Genomic DNA, 26,709 nt, shown 5'->3' on the forward strand with positions numbered 1-26,709 from the left:
TAAAGCAAAAGAACTCACCCCTAAATCAGCCTGCATCAGCCCACTGCAGGGCTGGATCAATCAAAAAGCTGAGCACAAATTAGATTTAGTCCTCATCAAACAAAAAAGACCTGGTAGACTGACTGAAATTTAGTGAACTTTGTAACAGGAATCCATGACACGATCCACTTTCACTCGGTTGATGACAACTGATGACTGATACATCTACTTAATTGAGAGATGAAGGAGAGCTCACTTGGATGTGTAGAATTTGATTCAGCAGGCTTTGCAGACTGTAACCCAGAGGTCCAGGGGAATGACAGTGGAATCTGAAAGCATTGGTAGTTGCTTTCTACCTGGTAGACATTGTGCTGGAGAGCAGGCAGGCAGGAGAAGAAGACTGAGAACTGCTGCTCAGAGATAAGACCTTTCCAATGAAGATTGGAGACGAACTGAGGTTCATTGGTTGTATGGAACAATAACAATGTTCCCATGAGAGAGATTCAAGAGAAGACACATTTCAGCAAGAAAAATATTCCTGTTTAGATGTTTGCCTGGAATACCAGCAGAGGTAATCATCCGGTGAATAGAGATGATCTTTCGCCTTCTTGTATACACGCTAATCATCCTGACTGAGAAATGTTCTCAGGTGTGCAGCAACACAAGTTGGCTCAGCCATGAGCAAAGATCCTCTCTGTAACAGGAAGCTCACTCACACCAGAAAAACAGCAAAACCCCAAAGACCCTAACAAAATGTGTGCATTTTACTGTAACTGAACTGAAATAAACTGCAAATATCAAACAATCTTTGATATATTGTGTTGCAAGGTTCAGTTTAGCACAACACAGACTTTGAGTAGGCTGCAGATGGAAGTATTGCACGTTGATCCCCAGACAATACAACAACTACTACTGTACCACAGTATGTCAGTCTGATGTGCTGATGAGTCAGCAAGCCACACTCTGTCTTCTGTTCAACGAGATAGCTAGAAGTAACAGGCTGCTAGTCAGTCATGGAACAAAACATAGGGATTATCCATCATAGGAAGGATCGTTATCGATTACTGTGTACAACAGGGTTGGATTTTATAGAGAAACAATTACTGAGAGGCAGTATTCAATAGTTATTGTTCGTGTGAGAGATGGGCTATTCAGAGAAAGTTGCTTTATCCAACAAACAAGCCTGATTTTGGAAGAAAGCCAACTGCCGTTACATATGGTTGACTTTAAAAAAAAATCTGTAACTTTTTTTAATTTATTTTAGAACATTGTGTAGGTGTCATAATGAGGATATGCTGACATGTTACATATAATGAATCTGTTAGTGGTCTGTCTTTAAACCTAAACTGGACATTTAATGAAAAATACATAAGGAACACATTATCTTAGTATTACACTGTATCTTGAAATGTTGAACAGGTTACATTTTATTGTAAACTAACTGTAATGTATCTCTAAATATTAATTCAATTCAGTATTAGTTTTGTTTAATTGGAGAGATACAGTGAAGTGAATGTAATCTATACCCATCCTGGTGGAAATAAAAAAAAAACAATTATCACAATGATTTTATCCCATTAAAGAATGTGTGGAAAAATATTTGTTGCTTTTCATTCTTAAATGAATATTTACTCCTTGTATGCAAATGATACAATAGGTAAATTACTGATATCTTCCCTGTTTTCCCTCCTCTCTCCCTCCCCTCTTTATTGATTTGTTCACTTTCCTCCAGGGCCGCAGGAAATCATGATGTTTAATGGAGGCCCCCTTCGGAGGTCATTGGAGTCTTTGCAATCATAGACCTGGCATCAAGGAAGCGGATCTCATAATGGCAACAAGCTACCTTCAGCCTATGCTTCTAAAGCCCTCCTGTGGAGGGTGTAATAACTGAGGGAGGGTTAGTGAGTCTGAGAAAAGCTTCCACCTGCAGATGAAAATCATTCAAAATATGTAGTGTTCCTTTCTCCAAAGAGGGGGGAGGGTGTAAACTGGATTTTGATTGCTTTTTACTTTCTTCTGTTCATGTAATCACTGAACAGATTTGTGGTTGATTGTTGAGTGTATGTGGGTGTTGGCAGAGAGTGCAGGGTGAGGAGAAAGGAAAGTGAAAGAGTGGAGAAAAAAAAGAGAGAAAGAACAGAAGAAGAAAGGAAGAGATGGTCCTCTACACCACCCCATACTCCAGTGCCTGTCTGCACTTCCTGGATGGCATGTCGTGGAGCCTGGTGTTTCCCTCCTACTGGCTCCTGGACCGACTCCTGGCCTCTTGTGTGGCCACCTCACTGGAGAAGCGCCAGCGCTCCCAAGACCCCTGCTCCTTCCTCACCCTGTGTGTCCTGATTGCTGCCCCCCTTTATCTGCTACTCTTCCTCGCATCTCTGCCTTTTGCCCTCCTGGGTTTCATCATTTGGGCTCCCCTACAGGCTGTTCGCCAGCCTTACCTGTACACATATCAAAGGTGAGTGTTGAATGAGCTACTTTTTTAATACTTATTCTAAGGGTGTGTACTAGTCTTATCTTCATTAGGTTTAGAGCACACAATTTCTCAATATAAGGCCACCAGGAACTCACCAGTTGCTACAAAGATTTTTAAGTAAATTTCATCTCAAGTCATTTTTCTAAAGACAATTCAGTCAGATCATCCTGTCAGATATGTAAAGTTTTCTATCTAAGGAAAACCACAGGATTGCATTTTGTCACTGATTATCAGACACACAAAAAGAACATAGGAGCACTGATTCATAAATACGTTCTATGTTAGAAGGGGTTATGGTAAGCTAGTTCCACAGATGCCTATGTCTAGGAAAGAAACAGGACTAAACACAAAAAACAACTCTATTATCTAAGCAGATATTTCTCTCCAGTATGATGTCAAAGCCAATCAGGAAGAGACCAGAAGAAAACACTGTGACAAAAAAAGCAAAGAGAACATAAAGTTAGGGTTCAAACTAAAAAACAACAGAATGGGATATGGATATTGAATAAAGCAGAATGATGAAAAGTGGTCCCTATGTCCTCTAGCAGCCTAAGCCTAAAGCAACATAACTATAGAGATAGCTCAGGATAACCTAATATATACAAACTTTGTATTCAGTATTAAAAAAATTCTCCTGAAGGACTCATATTATATTTTATTCTTTTGTATTTCTTTTTTCAAATAGCAATCAAATATCCCACAATATGCCCCTTTCTGTGTAAAATGTGTCCTGCTTCTTGCTACAAAATGTTATCTGTATTTTTAGGGCTTATAGCTCCTAGTTTGTGTTTTTTAGATGAAATTCATATTAGTTAAAAAAGATGTCTAACTTCTTGCAAAACCTCCCTTCAGGTTTCGGCATGGCAGCTCCTTACAACTGGCACACTGTCTTGGAAAAGTGCTTGCTTGGCTCACATATTGAACACGAAATTACTCCACAGAGGGACTGTAATTGTTGAGATATTTTTTAAAAATATTTAATATATTTAAGTGGACAGGTTCTGGATGTGACATAAAGGGTTTTTAGCTGGCATTTCAGGACATGAATCTGAGTAAATCTTTATCAGTGCACACAGAGAGTCTGCAGCTAAGCATAAGAGACTAAATTCTATTATTGGTTAAGTGCGACAACATTTGAGTAACACAAATGATTTTGTAGCAGTTTGTGTTATATGTGTCAAATTAATCAGATATCTGACAGATCCTGTAAAATGTTTTGACATGTCCCAATAGACTTTGTAGTAATGCCCTGGCTTGTGATCAAGCTGTCTATTCTGCAGTGTTAAAAGTGTGGGAAGGTGATGTCACTCCCAAACAGCTGTTTTAAATGATGTGAACTGTGCAAGTCTTATAATGTATCTCCCTTGGCAAAAAAGGGCAACTATTTTCCAAAATGTATTTCATGTTTTAGACTTTGTGTTGTATTTCATTTGTTTCCAGGCCAGATAAGAACCAGGCAGAGGAAGGTCAGGCTGGACCAGGTGGCACTGGAACTGCGGATTGGAGGCCACAAGGCAGAAGTTTCTGTTTCTGCAGTGCCAATGTTTGTCTCCTCCCGGACTCCCTGGCCAGGTTCAACAACTTATCAGACACCCAGAGGAGAGCTCGCGAGGTGGGCAAGAGAATCCGCAATGGAGCAAGCCGGCCTCAGATTAAAATCTATATTGATTCGCCAACCAACACATCCATCAGGTGAGGGGACTCTTCTTCAAATGATTTGATTCCATATCAATATAATTATTAGCCTGACGTAGTCCGACTCAATTCTAGTCAGAATATGAGTCTGATACTGCTCCATAGAGCTGTGATTATGGGGCGTGTTTTGAACGAACCAGGAAAAAAAATGCCTCTGTACTCAATTGGATAGACCTACAACCAATAAGAGCAACGGAGTGCGTGACGTATCTTAAGCGAGGCATAGTTGTTGTCCACAAAAATCAAAGCGTGCAGTTTCACGCCTAGAATAAGAAGATGAGACTTGATCGCGTTTCTCTGTTCCTCTTTTAAAATTAATTTGCTGTCGATATCTTCTAGAACAGACCTAATAGCAGAATCTACTCACCCAAACTCTCCAGCGGCAGCCATTATTGTTGTCACCCAAGCGCGCTTTGGTCACGTGGTTGATAACGTTACTCTTGATCATCTGTCCATCATCGTATAAAGCCCGCCCTGTCAATTTGATTGGATCGCCTGACAGTGGGCTTTAATACTCGCGCTACTATGGAGCAGAGCCAGACCGAACTTCCCCGAACTCAAACCTTGTGGGCGGGACTAAGTTCGGACTGGCACCCAGGCTATATAATTATAGGATCTAAATACAGAACCTGCAAAAACTTCATACTACAGAAGCAGATGGTTAAATGGAAGTATTTCATTCTTATTTTATCTAAAACACTGTATGCCTTAATTTTCTCAGCTGCTGGTGAGAACTATGCCTTCCAAACATATTTCTTTCTATTCTGTTATTTAGTGCTGCATCCTTCAGCAGTCTTGCCACAGGTTTCCGCCGCACTTCATCCCTGGACCAGCGTCCAGAACAAGTCCACACCACCAATGGCCCAGCAGAAAATGAAATCGAGCCCATCACAGAGTGCCCTGTCCACACTTCAGTTGCCACCGATTGCCCCGTTCACCCATCTTCAGGAGACCAGAGTTTTACCAATTGTCCCGTTCACGAAGCTGGGTCAGATGCCACAACAGATTGCCCCCTCCACCATGCAGGGACCAACAACAATTCAGACTGTCCAATCCACCCCTCAGGTGATACCACTGACTGCCCGATGCATTCGACAGGTGGTCAGAATGACTCTGGCCATCGTGACTGCCCAATGCACGGGGATGAAGCACAGAAAAAACCCTCCACAGAGTGTCCACTTCACACCTCAGCAGTTCAGATCAGCATCAGTGCCCCAGAACCAGACCCCCAGGAGGAGGAGGCTGAGACTGGAAATCATAGAGATTTGCCAGGAGGAGACACAGGGAGCATCACTGCCTCTCGGGAGTCTCTCACTCGTTACCATAGTGGCGACAATGCAGTAGGGATATCCTCCAACAACACTCTCTCTCATGTGCCACGCACGTCAATCTTCAAACGCCCTGGAAGGAAACGTCGACATGGAGATGAAATGTTTGACCATGAGATCTCTGCTTTCTTCCCTGCCAACTTGGATTTTCTGGCTCTACAGGAAGTGTTTGACCATGGAGCAACAACAAGACTCCGACATCAGTTACATCGCTATTTCCCCTATGTGCTGAGCGATGTCGGGTGTTATGGCTGGAAAGGCTGCTGCTCCAGGTTCAAATTCTTGAACAGTGGCCTAATGCTGGCCAGCCGCTACCCTATCCTGGATGCCCGATATGAATGTTACCCCAACGGTAGAGGAGAAGATGCATTGGCCGCCAAGGGGGCATTGTTTGCTAAGGTCAGTGTTGTCATTTTTTTTCTTGTCCCAGCTTTGCTTTACCTGTTACAGATTTTAAATATCTTTATTTTTAAAAGAATTGTAGTCTTTCTTTTTCTAAAAGACATGTGACCGTGGATAACAATGACACCCTAACAAAACACGAAGAAGCAGTGTGTTTAAGGTAATACCTTTAAAGTTGTAGGGAAACAACTGTTCCAACCATTGTATTTCCAAATTCTCCAGAGTGGTGCCCAAGTTTACACAAGTGAATAAAGTGAATATGATCGGTTGTGATGGTGATGGTGGCAGAAGCTTAGTTTGCTGTAGAAGGCTTACAGCCGTACATGTTTGAGCCCTTGCCTCGCAACGCTGCCAGTTCTGTTAGGTCTACGCCTGCCGAAGACGTACACGTCCATCCCCGTCAACACTGGGACGGAACTCAATGGTAAAGTAAATGATTCTTATTTCTTATTTCAACCGTTGCGCATATTAGCTGCGACATATGAATTAGGATGCTATGACTGAAAAAATTTGATTGACAGATGACTGTTGATATATGATTGGCTGAATTTAGGTGTACAAACTGACATATAACTAACTGGCCTGCATAAAATAATGGAAAAAACCCCTCAGATTTTAAGACAGGATTTTTTTTTTCAGATAGAAATTTTCTAAATTTTGGGACAATATAATCTGATAAAGAGTACATTTATATACATGTTTAAGCCAGAATGATTTGACAATTAAATATGACTTCCCTAAGAAATTAACTATAGTAACAGATGGGACTCTGTTACTAATTTAGCTCAGATGGTGGGATGTAATATGGGGCTCTACATCCCTGGCATCAACACAGCGGCTGTTTTGGCCAAGTGACCCATAGTGATTTATATATTTTAAGTGATGAATTTAAAGAAAGTGATAAGCACATTTATTTTCTGTTTTCTCAGATTTAACTACATTTCTTTTTGACTTAACTCGCCTGAAACAGGAAAAATTTTGTCAGATTAAATCTTTTTGGGTTGCAATAAGGGCTGTGTAATATTGCTTAAAAACACAATGATATATCAGTCGATGTCGAAAATTGATTAGTGTTTCGTTTTGAAATAAGGACCCACTCACTCACCCACGGGAAAAATTTGTTTAAAAATACATTTAAAAGACGAAATGATTTGCGTCCAAACCACATCTACATTTGGTTGAAAAGTGAATGGCGAAAAGCCTTAATTTTCAAGAAGTGGAAAAGATGCTGAAAAAGACGTCTAAAATCTCTTTTTCAACGTCTATTATTGGACTAAACTGGGACAAAATGAAACACAGACAAATTTTCAACAATTATTTCTCACCAGATTTAGCCTAAAAACCAAGGTCTAAATGATGTCTGGTGTTTGGGAAAGCCTACTTTTAAAATGTAACCAGAACCCTATTTAAATGTAAAATTGAACTTGTTAAGTTTGGCTGTGCGAGGCTGAGAAGCTAAGTCCTTTGCTCTACCTACATTAACCAGAATGCCATGTGGTGCTGGATCGGACATATTTGCTACTGATATTGTTCAGGTTTCTTTTGTGTTATAAGCTGGTATTTTTTGTTATGGAATAGAAGAATAGAATAGAATTCAACTTTATTCTCATTACATTGTCACAAGTTCAAAGCAACATTCATTCTCTGCATTTAACCCATCCCCTTGAGGAGCAGTGTGGGGTTAAGGGTCTTGCCCAGAGTGGCAGTCTGTAGGAGTGGAGCTTGAACTCAGCACAAAATATTCCTTCATCTACAAGATGGAAACTAATTTCAGAATAAGTCTGAGCTAAAGGTCAAGAGAGAAAAAAACAGAACGGTAACTACATCTCTAGTTTTAAAGTGAGACCCATTTAAGAGGCTTTGGGACACCTTTGGATTTCTTTATACCTTTCCTTGGTGTCATTTCAAGTCACATTTGGTCCTTTTACTCACTAAGTAGATTTACTGGTGAGCATTTCCTATTTTTTGCAGGTAGCCTTACCTTAATTTTGATAAATGATTGTGTCTGTTCTTGTTCTGCTGCAGTAGAAATTTGTTCTGTATTCTGATTTCTCCATGTTGCTGTTTCAGTCATAGTTATCTTCTTGATGGTTGCGTCTTTATGTTTACATGTACTTATAATATTTGTTAAAGATTGTATAACTTAATCACTTTCTGCTGGCTGTTGTTGGGCTCCTCTTGTTGCACGGGACTCTTGTGTAATGGCACATTTCAAGATCCACTTTCTTCTTCTTTTTTATCTTCACCTTATTAATGATAATGTGCTGAGACTTATTCAATATGCAGTTTTTTATTGAAGCGTTTGGAAACAATTTAGTGCTTGAAAGCTTTCCCTCTTGAAACATGTGTCACACATGTTGAAATTTACTTTTTTACGCCCACATTCATTCACACATTGAATTGAGTGAATCCTTGTTACTAATGTGCGCAGCTCCGCTGTGTAAAAGCAGAAACAAACGTCATTATTTTCACAAGGTCTACAGCTTTCATGTTTGTCAATGAATTGGTACATTTCCTGCTTGTGTTTGTCTGCAGTATTCAGCATAGTAATAATGGGTTCAATGCTGAAAGGCCGAGGACCTATAACTTTTCAGTGGCACATTCTTTTGTCTTCCCTGCATCGTGCTTATAGCCGCATTAATGTACTGAAATGAATGAGCAAATTATCAGTATTGTCTGTTGTTTAATAATATTTGGAATAGTCTCAATATAATTTTTTTTATTTGAGAATATATTGAAAATATGATATACTAAAAAGCACATAATACATGTATAATGCATTGATATGAATATATAGAGGTGTGCTACTCTGTCTACTTGGAAGGAGTGATGACTGCAAGCTGCTGGAGGGTGGCTTACTTCCTCCACCTGCTACTTTGATCTTGATTCCAGGTGTGTCTAAAGTGCAGCTCCTAAGGTCTTACAGTCCCTCATTTCAGTTAAAGAGTGATTTTGGTCTCTCAATACTGCTAATGGAGTCATTAGTTCTAATCAGGTCAAAATTATTACAGAAAATACAGTAATTGTCTTTTAGTAACTACACTTTTTATAATTTTCTTGCACTTAGGGCACCAAAATCTGCTGTTATTAACTTATTAAACTCAAATAAATAGAGCAAGAAATGTTTTATCCATATCTTGGTCTTATTCCTGAAAATAGACAAAATGTTTGACTATTTCTATCAGTTTGGCTGAAAAGAATTAAGAGTAAACTGATGTCTATATTTAATAAGGCCAATACATATACATACACATGCAAATAATTTGCCTAAAGAGATTCTGACTGCCTTCTCTGATTAAAATGTCTCATGTTCATTTTTTGTGGAGCAGAGTAAAAAAAAAAAAAAATCACCATAGACTTCCTGGTAGTTTTGGAATTCTTAAAAATTGATTGATCCTCAAATACTTTTGAGCAGACAGTTTTTGGCCCATGTGATTTAAGGTTTTGACACTAATATATATCTAATTTTTTTTGTATTTTGAAAACTACTTGAAATCAAATTAGAATTTATGGCTGAGTGGGAAAAAAAAGAATAAAATAAACTGCCATTAGACTATTTTAAAGGCTAGAAATATTTTTTTTTTCTTCCATATGCAAAATTATTTATCATCTATTTACTGCAGCAACCTCTGCGGTACCTGCTACCTCTCCATGAGGCCTTTCATGGTTTTGGTTTTGTATTCTCTAGGTGTAATGTGCTGCACATACTCCTCCATCTGGCTACTCTGCAATGGTTTTGGAAATGATCACAAACAGCCATTACTGCACCTCTGGCCTCGTCCAAGGTTTCTCACAAGAGTAAGAAAATAAACCTATCGATTATAAAAAGGGCCAAATTGGACTATGGCTAGTGAGAGAATACAACAGGAGTAAATATTGGGTCTGGTTTCAACAAATCTGTATTTGGACTAAATTGGGACTCAATGAAAAAGCTAGATAATTTTTTTTTTTTTTAACCTCAGATGACATTGTGCCTCTAAACAAAAGACCTGTGCAGTTGTAGGGCTGTACTGTGGTGCTTTTTCTCTTCTTCCATGAGCGTTCACAACAATGCTGTCATTTTAAATTCTCTCAGGAGGGAGCAAACATCTGCAAAAACTCTGGAACTTGCTCTATGCTCCGTTAATGCATCCATCCCGGGGATTCAAATACATATGGAAGGGGTTGCATGTTTACTCTGTCTGCTATTGTGATGGGAATGAGTTATAATATCATTTAGGTCATTACTGTTACAAATGTAATGCTTGCCATATGCCTAGCAGCCTGTGATGGATAGATATAAGGCCATTAACTATGATGGATTTAAGACATGGCTGCTAATGTACTGATGCAGGCTCTATACAGAGCGACAGGATAAATAAACTGGTGACCTTTGTTGCCTTTTTCCATTTCCATCTACCAGTTGTCTTTGTTACTTTGTATTATATCCAAACTCATAACTGTTGGATGAAAGCAGCGATGGAGAGTTGAAAGCTTTTCAGTGAACCAAATCACTGCAGAAGCAAAGGCAAGGGATGTACTGAATGTATGTCTTATGTAGCCTAATGACAGTGTGTTTGTTCATTAATCAGTCACAGGCTGTGATTATGGCAGAACAGGGATGATGGATCAGTTCCAGTCCCTGGTGGGCTGGATCGGCAATATGTGACCGGACGCAGGTGGTGAATACCTGTATGAGCATGTCTTTGCATGCCCCGATGTAAGGAAGCCGTATTCCATCACAGCTTGCACGCTGACAGTCTCATCCTGTTTCCCCGCTGTCTGCTGACTGTCGAGGCAGCCCGCAAGCTGCCTTCACGTTCATGTTTTACCAGCTCCCAGTATGTGAGGTCACTTTGTTTCTTGTTGACAAATCGGCCATGTGCCAGCTGACAGGTAATTTCCTCATTTAAAAGTGCCAGGAAAGAAAGAAAAAAGCAGTGTTTAGCAAAATGGTTCTCACCCAATTTAGATATATTTCTGGGAACATCTGTTTAAAACAGCAGATGAAATAAGTGTTTAAAATCTAATAAAAGGAATGATACCGTAGAGACCTGATTGGAAGTGCTGCTGGGCTTTATTTGTTTTTTTTTTTTACTCTAGTTTTTAAGAGCAAGAAAACTAAAATCATTCACTCGGCATGTTCCTTCTCTGGGAAACATATCCCAATTTCTGAAACCTTTTAGTATTATCTAATGCCACTTTACACACATGCACTAAATTGTTGGTCCCCCTTGTTTAATGAAAGAAAAACCCACAATGGTAATAGAAATAACTTGAATCTAAAAAAAAGTGATAAATCAAAGTTGTGTGAAAATGATCAAATGAAAGTTAGATATGTTGCAGCTCCTTCCAAAGGCATTCAAAATGTTTTAGGTCAGGGCTCATAGGAGGCCATTTCGTCTAAGCTTTCTTTCGCCATTATTCTGTGTTTGTAGCTGTGGCATTTGGGTCATTACGCTGTTGACATGTTACTGAGACCAAGCTTTCTGACACTTGGCAGCTCTCTCTAGAGTCCCTAGATTGTCTTGAGATTTCATTGAACCCTGTTGAGATTCCAGACACACTGTGCCAGTTAAAGCAAAGCAGCCCCAGACCATAACATGCCTCCTCTGTGTTTCACAATGTTCTCCTCTTGTGTCATTCTTTAATCTGTGTACATAGAGTTGAAGAAGGCTGATTTTGTGTCTCATCTGTCCATTGATCATTCAACCAGAAACTTTGTGGCTTGTCAACATGTGGTTTGTCAAATTCCAGTCTGGCTTTTTTATTATTTGTTTTCAACAATGATGTCCTCCTTGGCCATCTCCTATTAAATCCATTCTGCAGCTGTTGTGATCTGACTGTTGTTCTTTGAGCTTTAAGTTTACCTTTGATCTCTTTGGAAGTTTTTTCTAGTATCTTTTGTTAACATTCATATTCTCCATCTCTTCAATGTGTCATTAATTCTTCATCTGTGGTGAAGTCCTGGTAGGTTGGCTACAGTCTCATACAGTAGATGGTCTGAATATAATGCCTACCTGTCCTTACAGGAACAAGCTGATTAGAGGTAGTCTTATAGATTGTACCTTTATCATGCCTATATACAATTTTCTTTGTAATCTCCTGAGATAATTTTCCTGAGTTATGTCCTTACACTTCCATTAGGTACTATATAGTTGTAATGAACTTCTTATATTATTCAAAACTACAATAAAGGCTTCTTTTCAATCAGACACGTCACATGATCTGTAATTGGATTTTAATAGCATGCAAAAATAAGATAACTAGAAGTATTTGATGGACGATGGAGCATATTTGGATGTAATAGCAGACCAAGTATTTTTTGACAATGAGCATTAGAGCCGTGGCTTAAATATATATCTAATATATAGATATATCTCATGTTTTTGTTCCCGTCTTAGGTAATGGAAATACTGCAATTTAAAACATTTCCATTTTTTAAATTAGCAAATTCACACATTGTGTCCACATCTGTAATAGGACCAATGACTGATTGCAGGATTGTAGACATCTGTTCAGCTAATTAGTGGACATGCCTTGATTTAACATGTGTCTTAGTCACATTTACATTCTTTTTTAGTGGTGCCATCAGTTTTGTCTTGGCCTGCTTATTTTTCTTTTTTTTTTTAAATCATCCTGTTGAAGAATGGTTAAAAAGAAAACTTTCATTTGATTGTCTGTAAAAGATTTTAAATTACTTTTTCCAGAGTCATTTCCTTGACCATTGTGGTTTTATCTTTTTACTTAAAGAGGGGTACCGACAGTTTTGTCCACGTGTGTACCTAAATTCATAAAGTTATATTTTATTTGTCATCTAAAAGCAATTTTTAAGCAATGTTACTGTAAACACTGAACTGATCCCCAGATTTACTTAAAATATGGTTGAAAGCATACTTATGGAGCAGCATGATTTTTTGTTCAGTTTTTATCTTCAGTTTGGTATAAGAAATATCTTTGTTAATTAGAATATTTGAAATATTTATACAAGACATTAACTTGTTTGTGTTATCGTTTGTGTACAAAATAGCAAAGAGTTATCCCTAGTCTGAGTTTGGGGGGGTGCACCGCCCAATCTCAGACACTCTGTAGTGGGAGAAACACAAGTAAGTGACCACGATCACCTGACAGAAGATTATCCGAGTTAGTCACTTACCTGGTTTAACAGTCCAGACCAAGAATGTCCCCAAGTGCTGCAGTCCCAGAGGTTATGCTGGAAGCCGATCCTGGTCAGGGATCCAGAACAGACAGGAACAGAGAACAGGCAGGATCCAGATCAGGCAGGAACAGAAACAGGTGGCAGGATCCAGACCTCCAGGCATCCACAGGCTTCCAGGAGGGTTCAGAGTCTTACAGGGTCCGAATGCGTGACCACCTGGTCATGGTTAGGAGCAGACAGGATCAGGTGCAGACAGGCAGGCTCAGTGGAAGAGGGTAGCCGAGACAGGACGTGGAACCGGAACTTGAAGCAGGACTTTAAACTGGTCTCCTCCCTGGAGCCAGGCTTACTGGATAAAAACTGAACCTCCCCACATATTGAGCCAAAAACCCAGAGGACTCCGTGGGGGAGGAACAGTGGACAATCAGGAGATGAGACAAACACAAAAACCCTCTTTCCACTGGCTGCTAGGATCCGGGACATGAACTATGAACTAAAACTGAAACGACGGACTGACAGAAAGACAAGAAATGATCTGGCACTGAATGCTCAGGCTGAACTGAATATAAACCAGATGAAACAGGTGAAAGGAATAAATTGTAATTGAGGCAGAGAGGGAAAACGGCAGGTGAGAGGAATTACTAATTAAGGGAGAGCAAACAGACCAGATCATGACAGTTGAGGGCTCTAAAATTCATAAAGACAGATAAATATGTTAACATGTTTTGTCAAACTAATGTTTGCATGCATACAAAACCATAAACTAAGGGTACATTATAGAATTGCTGAAGGTTGCTGCTTGTTAAGGAGACTGTAATCTCTTCTGCCATCATCAGGTGACTTTAGTTCAGTTCAGTTCAGTAGTTCAGTAGCTTTTATTTGTCCCAGTATGGGCAATTTTGTGCAGTAGTAGTACACCTTTCACAAACATGTTCACATTTCACAAATCACAGATAAAAATAAAAGAAGCACAAGAGACACATAAATATTTAAAAAGTAAGGTGGATAAAAGAGACAGAAATGTAAAAAATAATAAAAAGTAAATAAATATGTGCAAATGAGAGCATAGGCCTGAATGCACGCAACATATGGCTATCTGCTTTTCCGGCTAGAGTTTAGCAGCTGAAGAGCAGAGGTTAAGAAAGTTAACAAAGTGATAAAGAAGGCTTCTTGTGTTCTGGGAACTCCTGTAGAACCTCTGCAGATAATTTTGCATTCTCTTCAGAAGACTGCTAAAAACAACAGAATAACTTTTCTAGATAATTTCTGCATACAGCAACGTACTGTATACAACAACAGGTTGAAAAAAAATCAATAAGAGTTGCAACAATTTAATTTCCCTTTGGGATCAATATAGTCTTATTGAATTGAACTAAATCACAAACTCAGCAAGAACAAAAACAAAAGTATTTTTCTATTGAAAGTGGCATTTCTATACAGCACTTGTAAGACACAGCACAAGAAAAAAGTTCAGCCGGGATAATGTGTGAAGGTGCAAATCTCACAAATCAGAGCTGCAGAAGCAGATGATGTTATTTGTTCTTGCACCACCCGATTAAAGAACAAATCTCTGTTCTTAGGAAGTACCACAAAAAAATTAAAGGTTGATAAAATCAGTATAGAAAAAATGTGTCTCTGCATGTGCAAGCAGAAACATAACATAGCAATAAAGATGCAAAATAAGAGGGTAAGAGTTTTTTATAAAGATACCTACAACGGAGTGCTGAGGATTGCCACACATTTAATAAGTGTCAGAATAAATATCCTGCTTGGCTCCAGAAACCAAAAGCAGGAAGTGAGAATGACACTCGAGATATTTGCTCCGCTGCTGCTTCCTAACATTTAAGTGAAATGGATGTAAACAGACTCACAGTGAGCAAAAACAACACAGCATATGCAAAAACAGCCTTGAATCAAAGCGGCTCCATAGGGAGTCAGACCGCAAATTTGAAACCTACAGCTTTATTTTAAAATGACTCAGATTCTCACTACACAAATGGTCTTTTCTTAACTCTGAAAAACCATGAGGTTTCTAATGTAGGATGCTTCTGTTTCTTTAAGTGGCTTCCCATTCAGGATTCACAAAGCGAAACAGATCCAAACTAACAGTGAGGTGATGTAAAATTAAAGTATTTGTATGGTTTTAATTGGTGTTTACCCAAAAGTCATTTTAAGATATGCTTAAATGAACTCATTGGATATACTCCAGTATTTTTATGTCCTAAGACTACAAAAAGAAATAAATAAAATAAAACCTCTAGCTGCATGTTTAAAAGTTTGACATCACAATAAATGGCTACTCCATCCTTTGTAACTTCCATGAAAAAACGAACATGCTTGTTTTAAAAAAAAAAAAACGCTAGAGACAAAGATACGCCGTTTATGTTTATGGCAAAACAAGTGCTCTTTTTTCGTACACAACTAACATGAACCTACCAGGACATTTGGAGGACAACCTTACATGGAATAAATATAATTTGTGTAGGTATTGGTTAATAACAAAACTAGTATAAAGAAGAGCTTCCTCTGCAATTTTTGTTTTTTAATTACTTTATTTGTATATACTCTCTAAAACCCTGAATTTGCCCATAATATTATATTTTGGTCTTTATTACATATTTTTTCATTATCAGATATCATTATGAGTTAATCAGTGCTTAAGTGGCTTTTTTTTTTTTTTTTTTACCAAAAACTTTAAGTCTTCCTTAAGTCATTTCTTGGTTGGCTGCTTTCTAATCTTACTGTAATGGGGTAAAATATGATGCAGGCCTACTTTTACGTTAGTAAAATTTTTGGGTACTCTACCCACCTCTGATCATCGTCATATGTATGACAGATTACCAACCCCCTCAGGCTCATCTAAACTTTCTGCTCAAAGTTGAGATGAAGTGGCTGTTGTAGCAGCTAATCTGCACAGTGACAGCAACTGCTCTATATTTAGCCTTATTCCAAGTCTTAAAAAATACCAGCCTTCCTAAAGAAGGCTAAAGAGAAAGATATGCACACACACAGGAAGAGGCAGCATTTAATGTATCAAGGGCCCTCTTCCAGGAAACAACTAATATTTCATAACTGATAAATATGTCAAAGGCAATATATCGTCATATATGCCTATAGTTGTCTGGGGAAGACTTAAAAAAAACATGATAAAGAATATTTGAATGATAAACAAGAGCAACGCCATAGTAACAGTCTTACAGCCATTTAGATGTATGAAGGATACAAACTGAAGAGAACGGGTGTCTGACCATGTCTGACTCCATTAGATATAGACAGAGACCAGTGTCACTGCAGATTATGAAAAATACCATTTAGATTTGAAAGAATCTCTCAAGCTTTGTAATTTAACAATGATGGTTTAGTTTGTCATTCTTTGGAAGCATCTAAAAAGCACCTAGAAACTGATGTAGAACATGCATCGCATTCAATGGTGTTCATTTGAGGCTCCTTTTTATATAAAGACATGTCATTTTAACCTATTCCGTTTATTTTCTTTATTTTCACAGAAACTGTCTCCACTGTTAGACATTTCCAGAGATTGAATTATATTATTTTATCAATTACACATACATGGACACTTGGGACTGTGTTAAAAGCCCTTTTAGGTGCAACCAACTGAGTCATTACTGGTGCAGTTATCTCTGAGCCCCAGTTTTCTTTCTCTATGTCACTTTTAATGCATTGATCAGCTTCGGCTCTGTGTTATTCCTCGTACGCCTGATTTATGGCCAGCTACAGCCTTTGACGTGTATGCTCTTTACTCCTCACCTCCCCCCCATCCTCCAGACATCTTGGCAACTGTCCGAGGTGAAACCCGCCTCCCCCCCGCCGGACCCCCAGCTCACTTCACTGCCAGCTGGGATGCATCTCATTAGATATAGTTCATTTCAGGCACCTGATGTTCACACTGTGTTTGTCTTTGTACTCACCAGATGACTTGATTGTTCTCTCATATAAAACACATTAGTGGCGTTGTCGCTTTGTTGATTGTACTGTTTGATGCTTTGCCATGTTAGCTGTGCCTTAGGATTATTTTTACATGTAATTTCCAGTTTCATTTCAATTTGTTCTGTAGCATCACAAACAAATATTCAACTTTGTTTAATAGAACAGTGTCACCTAATTCATTTATAATAGAAAAACTGATAATCAGTGTCACTTGTTTTTCATGTACAAAAAATAAAGCGAAACAATGTTTATTAAATTAGAATTACATCCAGTAAAATTTAAATATAAAATATTTCCCACAGTGCTTATGGTTCTTCGTGTTACTGGTCTTTAGTGTGAAATACTCCTTTGTTCTCTGACTTAATCAAGCTCAGGATATAAATTACACACACAAAAAACAACTTTATTCTGATTCCACATTGTTTAAAATCAATTCTGCGACCTTGATGATCTTTGCACCAAGCATGAAATGCACACCTTTGACTTTTTAAGTCATACAAGTTTAACATCATAGTGGCAGCATCTTGCTCCTGGATGAGGTTGTGATGCTACAGCAGTGATAGTAGCAGCAGTAACAGTTTTTATCTTCAGTTTGGTATAAGAAATATCTTTGTTAATTAGAATATTTGAAATATTTATACAAGACATTAACTTGTTTGTGTTATCGTTTGTGTACAAAATAGCAAAGAGTTATCCCTAGTCTGAGTTTGGGGGGGTGCACCGCCCAATCTCAGACACTCTGTAGTGGGAGAAACACAAGTAAGTGACCACGATCACCTGACAGAAGATTATCCGAGTTGGTCACTTACCTGGTTTAACAGTCCAGACCAAGAATGTCCCCAAGTGCTGCAGTCCCAGAGGTTATGCTGGAAGCCGATCCTGGTCAGGGATCCAGAACAGACAGGAACAGAGAACAGGCAGGATCCAGATCAGGCAGGAACAGAAACAGGTGGCAGGATCCAGACCTCCAGGCATCCACAGGCTTCCAGGAGGGTTCAGAGTCTTACAGGGTCCGAATGCGTGACCACCTGGTCATGGTTAGGAGCAGACAGGATCAGGTGCAGACAGGCAGGCTCAGTGGAAGAGGGTAGCCGAGACAGGACGTGGAACCGGAACTTGAAGCAGGACTTTAAACTGGTCTCCTCCCTGGAGCCAGGCTTACTGGATAAAAACTGAACCTCCCCCCATATTGAGCCAAAAACCCAGAGGACTCCGTGGGGGAGGAACAGTGGACAATCAGGAGATGAGACAAACACAAAAACCCTCTTTCCACTGGCTGCTAGGATCCGGGACATGAACTATGAACTAAAACTGAAACGACGGACTGACAGAAAGACAAGAAATGATCTGGCACTGAATGCTCAGGCTGAACTGAATATAAACCAGATGAAACAGGTGAAAGGAATAAATTGTAATTGAGGCAGAGAGGGAAAACGGCAGGTGAGAGGAATTACTAATTAAGGGAGAGCAAACAGACCAGATCATGACAGTTGAGGGCTCTAAAATTCATAAAGACAGATAAATATGTTAACATGTTTTGTCAAACTAATGTTTGCATGCATACAAAACCATAAACTAAGGGTACATTATAGAATTGCTGAAGGTTGCTGCTTGTTAAGGAGACTGTAATCTCTTCTGCCATCATCAGGTGACTTTAGTTCAGTTCAGTTCAGTAGTTCAGTAGCTTTTATTTGTCCCAGTATGGGCAATTTTGTGCAGTAGTAGTACACCTTTCACAAACATGTTCACATTTCACAAATCACAGATAAAAATAAAAGAAGCACAAGAGACACATAAATATTTAAAAAGTAAGGTGGATAAAAGAGACAGAAATGTAAAAAATAATAAAAAGTAAATAAATATGTGCAAATGAGAGCATAGGCCTGAATGCACGCAACATATGGCTATCTGCTTTTCCGGCTAGAGTTTAGCAGCTGAAGAGCAGAGGTTAAGAAAGTTAACAAAGTGATAAAGAAGGCTTCTTGTGTTCTGGGAACTCCTGTAGAACCTCTGCAGATAATTTTGCATTCTCTTCAGAAGACTGCTAAAAACAACAGAATAACTTTTCTAGATAATTTCTGCATACAGCAACGTACTGTATACAACAACAGGTTGAAAAAAAATCAATAAGAGTTGCAACAATTTAATTTCCCTTTGGGATCAATATAGTCTTATTGAATTGAACTAAATCACAAACTCAGCAAGAACAAAAACAAAAGTATTTTTCTATTGAAAGTGGCATTTCTATACAGCACTTGTAAGACACAGCACAAGAAAAAAGTTCAGCCGGGATAATGTGTGAAGGTGCAAATCTCACAAATCAGAGCTGCAGAAGCAGATGATGTTATTTGTTCTTGCACCACCCGATTAAAGAACAAATCTCTGTTCTTAGGAAGTACCACAAAAAAATTAAAGGTTGATAAAATCAGTATAGAAAAAATGTGTCTCTGCATGTGCAAGCAGAAACATAACATAGCAATAAAGATGCAAAATAAGAGGGTAAGAGTTTTTTATAAAGATACCTACAACGGAGTGCTGAGGATTGCCACACATTTAATAAGTGTCAGAATAAATATCCTGCTTGGCTCCAGAAACCAAAAGCAGGAAGTGAGAATGACACTCGAGATATTTGCTCCGCTGCTGCTTCCTAACATTTAAGTGAAATGGATGTAAACAGACTCACAGTGAGCAAAAACAACACAGCATATGCAAAAACAGCCTTGAATCAAAGCGGCTCCATAGGGAGTCAGACCGCAAATTTGAAACCTACAGCTTTATTTTAAAATGACTCAGATTCTCACTAAACAAATGGTCTTTTCTTAACTCTGAAAAACCATGAGGTTTCTAATGTAGGATGCTTCTGTTTCTTTAAGTGGCTTCCCATTCAGGATTCACAAAGCGAAACAGATCCAAACTAACAGTGAGGTGATGTAAAATTAAAGTATTTGTATGGTTTTAATTGGTGTTTACCCAAAAGTCATTTTAAGATATGCTTAAATGAACTCATTGGATATACTCCAGTATTTTTATGTCCTAAGACTACAAAAAGAAATAAATAAAATAAAACCTCTAGCTGCATGTTTAAAAGTTTGACATCACAATAAATGGCTACTCCATCCTTTGTAACTTCCATGAAAAAACGAACATGCTTGTTTTAAAAAAAAAAAAACGCTAGAGACAAAGATACGCCGTTTATGTTTATGGCAAAACAAGTGCTCTTTTTTCGTACACAACTAACATGAACCTACCAGGACATTTGGAGGACAACCTTACATGGAATAAATATAATTTGTGTAGGTATTGGTTAATAACAAAACTAGTATAAAGAAGAGCTTCCTCTGCAATTTTTGTTTTTTAATTACTTTATTTGTATATACTCTCTAAAACCCTGAATTTGCCCATAATATTATATTTTGGTCTTTATTACATATTTTTTCATTTTCAGATATCATTATGAGTTAATCAGTGCTTAAGTGGCTTTTTTTTTTTTTTTTTTTACCAAAAACTTTAAGTCTTCCTTAAGTCATTTCTTGGTTGGCTGCTTTCTAATCTTACTGTAATGGGGTAAAATATGATGCAGGCCTACTTTTACGTTAGTAAAATTTTTGGGTACTCTACCCACCTCTGATCATCGTCATATGTATGACAGATTACCAACCCCCTCAGGCTCATCTAAACTTTCTGCTCAAAGTTGAGATGAAGTGGCTGTTGTAGCAGCTAATCTGCACAGTGACAGCAACTGCTCTATATTTAGCCTTATTCCAAGTCTTAAAAAATACCAGCCTTCCTAAAGAAGGCTAAAGAGAAAGATATGCACACACACAGGAAGAGGCAGCATTTAATGTATCAAGGGCCCTCTTCCAGGAAACAACTAATATTTCATAACTGATAAATATGTCAAAGGCAATATATCGTCATATATGCCTATAGTTGTCTGGGGAAGACTTAAAAAAAACATGATAAAGAACCTTTGAATGATAAACAAGAGCAACGCCATAGTAACAGTCTTACAGCCATTTAGATGTATGAAGGATACAAACTGAAGAGAACGGGTGTCTGACCATGTCTGACTCCATTAGATATAGACAGAGACCAGTGTCACTGCAGATTATGAAAAATACCATTTAGATTTGAAAGAATCTCTCAAGCTTTGTAATTTAACAATGATGGTTTAGTTTGTCATTCTTTGGAAGCATCTAAAAAGCACCTAGAAACTGATGTAGAACATGCATCGCATTCAATGGTGTTCATTTGAGGCTCCTTTTTATATAAAGACATGTCATTTTAACCTATTCCGTTTATTTTCTTTATTTTCACAGAAACTGTCTCCACTGTTAGACATTTCCAGAGATTGAATTATATTATTTTATCAATTACACATACATGGACACTTGGGACTGTGTTAAAAGCCCTTTTAGGTGCAACCAACTGAGTCATTACTGGTGCAGTTATCTCTGAGCCCCAGTTTTCTTTCTCTATGTCACTTTTAATGCATTGATCAGCTTCGGCTCTGTGTTATTCCTCGTACGCCTGATTTATGGCCAGCTACAGCCTTTGACGTGTATGCTCTTTACTCCTCACCTCCCCCCCATCCTCCAGACATCTTGGCAACTGTCCGAGGTGAAACCCGCCTCCCCCCCGCCGGACCCCCAGCTCACTTCACTGCCAGCTGGGATGCATCTCATTAGATATAGTTCATTTCAGGCACCTGATGTTCACACTGTGTTTGTCTTTGTACTCACCAGATGACTTGATTGTTCTCTCATATAAAACACATTAGTGGCGTTGTCGCTTTGTTGATTGTACTGTTTGATGCTTTGCCATGTTAGCTGTGCCTTAGGATTATTTTTACATGTAATTTCCAGTTTCATTTCAATTTGTTCTGTAGCATCACAAACAAATATTCAACTTTGTTTAATAGAACAGTGTCACCTAATTCATTTATAATAGAAAAACTGATAATCAGTGTCACTTGTTTTTCATGTACAAAAAATAAAGCGAAACAATGTTTATTAAATTAGAATTACATCCAGTAAAATTTAAATATAAAATATTTCCCACAGTGCTTATGGTTCTTCGTGTTACTGGTCTTTAGTGTGAAATACTCCTTTGTTCTCTGACTTAATCAAGCTCAGGATATAAATTACACACACAAAAAAACAACTTTATTCTGATTCCACATTGTTTAAAATCAATTCTGCGACCTTGATGATCTTTGCACCAAGCATGAAATGCACACCTTTGACTTTTTAAGTCATACAAGTTTAACATCATAGTGGCAGCATCTTGCTCCTGGATGAGGTTGTGATGCTACAGCAGTGATAGTAGCAGCAGTAACAGTTTATCCAAGACAACTGAAGCATGTACTTTAATTGTACATTAGAGAATTTACCACCGGATTTACAACACAGCTGCTTTGCATCGCACATATATTATGCTTATATATGAACTGAGAGAATCTCATGAACCAGCTGCAGCAGACTGTCCCTTGCAGCAAACCTGCAATGAAGTTTACCTTATAATTAATCTCTAAACCAAATACAAGTCATCAACAGGTTTCATGCACTTAGATGTGGATATATACCTCAGTTCCTTTCAGTGGACTGAGAGGTCTGCACACCTCCATATTTCATGTAGGTGGTTTACTGGGATAATGACAAAGGAGATATATTTTTAAAGATGCAATTCAAATGCAGTAGCTCCTTTATTGGTGTCAAAGAGAAGCTTTGGCATTATATCTAATGATGAGCATGAAGAAAAGGTATGTAAAGCAGCTTATCAGGTTTATCAGATTGTTGGGAGCTGGAGAAAATCCCATCTTTCTCCAGCAGAGTCCGCCGTGGATCCTCTGAGGGAGCCTCCTGCACAGGTGCAGCTCATCAAGACCATCAGAGGATCCACTACATAAGCTGTCTTCAGACCTTACCTCAACGCCGCAGTGTTGTTCCAGTTGGTCAGCGCTAAAGCCTTGCTCCTTGTGAATCTCCATGACCTTGAATCCAGATTGGATTCTAACTTCTCTCTCTGTGTTCCCAGGAAACCCGAGTCTCCTCTGTGGAAGCTCTAGGAGAGCTAACCTGCCGAGCCGACCCTCTGAGCCAAACCCTGAAGACTTTCTGAGAAACCCCAAGCAGCTCAGGACTAGAGCTGGAGAAACCAAACCAAGGTCTGACCAAGCTAGACGTGAGACGCTGAAGCAGCTAAGGACTCTGCTGATAACTCTTCTCCAGAACCAACAGAAACTCCCCCAAGAAGAATTACTCAAGAACCCTCAAGGTACTATCTGAGCTCACTTGTAAACCAAACCCTGCCAGCAGTTCATAACAGCTGTGTCTCTCACGCAGATTCCAGTGAAACCAGGTCCCAGGCCCGAACCAGATCCCAGTTCATATTGTGTTGTGCTTAATAAACTGTTGAACTTTTATCCTCGTGTCCGCCTTGTGGTGTTCTGCATAACTAGGTCTCCATTTGAGAACCCATCATGACTGAACACTGCGGCCAAACTCAAGGCCCAGCAGAACATCTCCGTCAACTACTAGAGGAGCGGGATGCCCAAATCCACAGACAGGTTCAGACTCTGAGTGAGTTAAATTCTCAAATTGATTTCCAGGATCATCTTGTCCGTAATTTCTCTAGTAGATTGAACAATGCTAACGCTACCCCATCTCCACAACCATTTCCGGGTCCTGTTCCCCCTCCGAGGTCACCAGCAGTGACGTCATCTGAGTTCCGCCCCAGTCTACCAGAAAAGTTCTCTGGCAAGATGAAGGATTGCAGGGGATTTTTATTTCAATGTCGTTTGATTTTTATGAACTCCCCTGGTTGTTTTCCCACGGACCACAAGAAGATAACATTTATTCTTTCTCAGTTAACAGGAAGAGCCTTGGAATGGGCTCAGGCCAGATTTGCATCCGACGACAGCTTAAACTGCTATTTTTCAGACTTCATCTCAGAATTTAACCAGGTATTCAATCAGGAAACTGACCAAGCTATTGATTCCAGAGCTCTTTTCAGCCTCAAACAGGGAAATTCATCTGTGGCGGATTTTTCGATTAACTTCCGGGTTAAGGCGGCAGCTTCCGGATGGAATCAAAGCGCCTTAAAAGGAGCATTCTTCATGGCATTAAATGAACAGATTAAAGATGAACTAGCAACCCTCGACGAACCTGCTTCCCTCGAAGATTTAATCCGCCTCTCCATCAGACTTGATAATAGGATTCGAGCCAGAAACAGTTCTAAGAAGCAGAATAATTTCTCTCCTGCCTCTCTTAACGTGACTGTGTGTTCTCCTTCTACAGAGCAGATGCCCACTCAGAGGTCTAAGCCCCAGTCTCTTTCTTTGCCTGTTCAGGCCTCTCATTCGGGAGAAAGGGACTCCGAACCCATGCAGGTGGGACACACTAGGCTCACTCCTGAGGAGAGACAGAGGCGGTTCCTAAGTAAACTATGTATCTACTGCGGTGAGAGTGGACACTTTATCGCCTCCTGCCCGGCAAGATCAAAAGCCGGGGCCCGCCAGTGGATCTGAGGAGTCTGGCGGGCCAATTAAACACAACAAAATCTCCTCGTTTGATGCTTCCAGCCACCCTGTTCTGTGATAACCAGAGTCTTTCTTTTTCCGCCTTCATCGACTCAGGCTGTGAGTGTAATTTAATAGACTCTAACCTCGTCCAGCAACTTCACATAAAGACCGTTCCCCTCTCCCAGCCTCTCAGTGTTTCAGCCATCGACGGAAAAAGACTCCACCGTGTAACCCATCAAACCCAGCCCCTCGAGCTACTTCTATCAGGTAACCACCGAGAGACAATAACCTTCGTTGTTTTTCCCTCTGCATGTTCCCCATTGGTCCTCGGGTTTGAGTGGTTGGAGAAGCATAATCCTCACATTAACTGGACTAAACGTCTCCTGGAATCATGGTCCACTACGTGCCACGAAACATGCCTTCGTTCAGCTGCCCCTATGGTGGGGTCTCCTAGTGGTGGGGGGGAGATGGACTCTCCTGACCTTTCTTCAGTTCCCTCTGAGTATCACGACTTAGCCCCTGTCTTCAGTAAGGTCAGTGCTACGTCCCTACCTCCACACAGACCATATGATTGCGCCATTGAGCTTTTACCTGGCGCTCCTCTTCCTAGCAGCAGACTGTATAACATTTCCAAGCCTGAAAGAGAAACTATGGAGAAATACATCAATGAATCATTAGCTGCTGGAATTATTCGTCCTTCTTCCTCTCCGCTGGGTGCAGGGTTCTTCTTCGTGGGCAAGAAGGATGGTTCCCTGAGGCCATGCATTGATTATCGGGGTTTAAACCAGATCACAATTAAAAATAAATACCCTCTGCCTCTTCTTGCTTCTGCTTTTGAACCTGTGCAGGGAGCTACAGTGTTTACTAAGTTGGACTTAAGAAACGCTTATCATCTCCTGAGGATACGAGAGGGCGATGAATGGAAGACTGCCTTTAAGACTCCTTTGGGTCAATTTGAATATTTGGTAATGCCATTTGGTTTAACCAATGCTCCTGCCTGTTTTCAGGCCCTAGTAAACGATGTTCTCAGAGGTTTCCTCAACGTGTTTGTTTTTGTGTACATTGATGACATTCTCATTTATTCCAAGGACCTCAATGAACACAAGAGACATGTTCGCCTTGTCTTACAGAGACTACTGGAGAATAAGCTGTTCGTGAAAGCCGAGAAGTGCGAATTCCATCAACCGTCAGTCACCTTTTTGGGGTTTGTGCTCGAGGGCGGTCAGGTAAAACCTTCTGAGGATAAGATCAAAGCTGTTTTAGACTGGCCAGTCCCTGAGAACCGAAAACAGCTACAGAGGTTTCTAGGATTCGCTAACTTCTATCGACGTTTCATAAGAAACTACAGTCAAACCGCCCTTCCATTAACCTCTCTCGCCTCCATCAAACGAACTTTTCAGTGGACCCCTGAGGCTCAAGCAGCATTTGAAAAACTAAAATCATTGTTTTCCAGAGCTCCTGTTCTCATCCAACCTGATCCAGCAAAACAGTTCATCCTAGAGGTGGATGCTTCTGACTCCGGAGTTGGAGCAGTTCTCTCCCAGAGGCTCGATTCTGATCAAAAGATACACCCCTGTGCTTTCTTCGCCCGTAGGCTTTCCTCAGCTGAACAGAATTATGACGTGGGCGACCGTGAGCTCCTGGCTATTAAGCTGGCGTTGGAGGAATGGAGGCATTGGCTGGAGGGAGCTGAGCATCCAGTTCTTGTGTGGACAGACCATAAGAATCTGGCTCACATCCAGTCAACTAAACAGGCAAATCCTCGCCAATCCAGGTGGTCAATCTTCTTCTCACGTTTCAACCTTATCATTTCCTACAGACCCGGATCCAAGAACGTGAAGCCCGATTCTCTCTCTCGTCTCTACTCTGTGGATCATCCTGAGACACCTGAACCCATCCTCCCAGCTTCATGTACCATTGGAGTGGTCAACTGGGAGATATCGGACCTCATCAACTCGGCCCTTGCCACTGAACCAGACCCAGGTACCGGTCCTCCTAACCGCACATATGTCCCATCCTCAGTCAGGTCCCGTCTCATCCAGTGGATGCACGCCGCCAAATTCACCGCTCATCCAGGAGTGAGTAGGACTATAGCTCTCATCTCCAGGCGCTTCTGGTGGCCCAAACTCCACAGAGACGTTAAGGAGTATGTGTTGGCTTGCCCCACCTGTGCCCACAACAAAGCCTCACACCAACCTCCTTCTGGCCTGCTTCAACCACT

General features: G+C 39.8%; 1 protein-coding gene across 1 annotated transcript in view; it reads left to right on the forward strand.

The window, feature by feature from the left end:
* Positions 1-26,709, forward strand: part of smpd3 (sphingomyelin phosphodiesterase 3) — a 116,860-nt gene that overhangs the window by 42,364 nt on the left and 47,787 nt on the right. Inside the window, exons 2-4 of the mRNA XM_038286929.1 lie at positions 1,712-2,437; positions 3,896-4,147; positions 4,926-5,877. Of these exons, the coding sequence (XP_038142857.1) occupies positions 2,136-2,437; positions 3,896-4,147; positions 4,926-5,877 (1,506 nt within the window). The 5' untranslated portion in view covers positions 1,712-2,135. The remainder of the gene's footprint in view (positions 1-1,711; positions 2,438-3,895; positions 4,148-4,925; positions 5,878-26,709) is intronic.

Source organism: Cyprinodon tularosa, unplaced genomic scaffold (genome assembly GCF_016077235.1).
Source record: "Cyprinodon tularosa strain WSP-4 unplaced genomic scaffold, ASM1607723v1 ctg232, whole genome shotgun sequence".
Taxonomy (NCBI): Eukaryota; Metazoa; Chordata; class Actinopteri; order Cyprinodontiformes; family Cyprinodontidae; genus Cyprinodon; species Cyprinodon tularosa.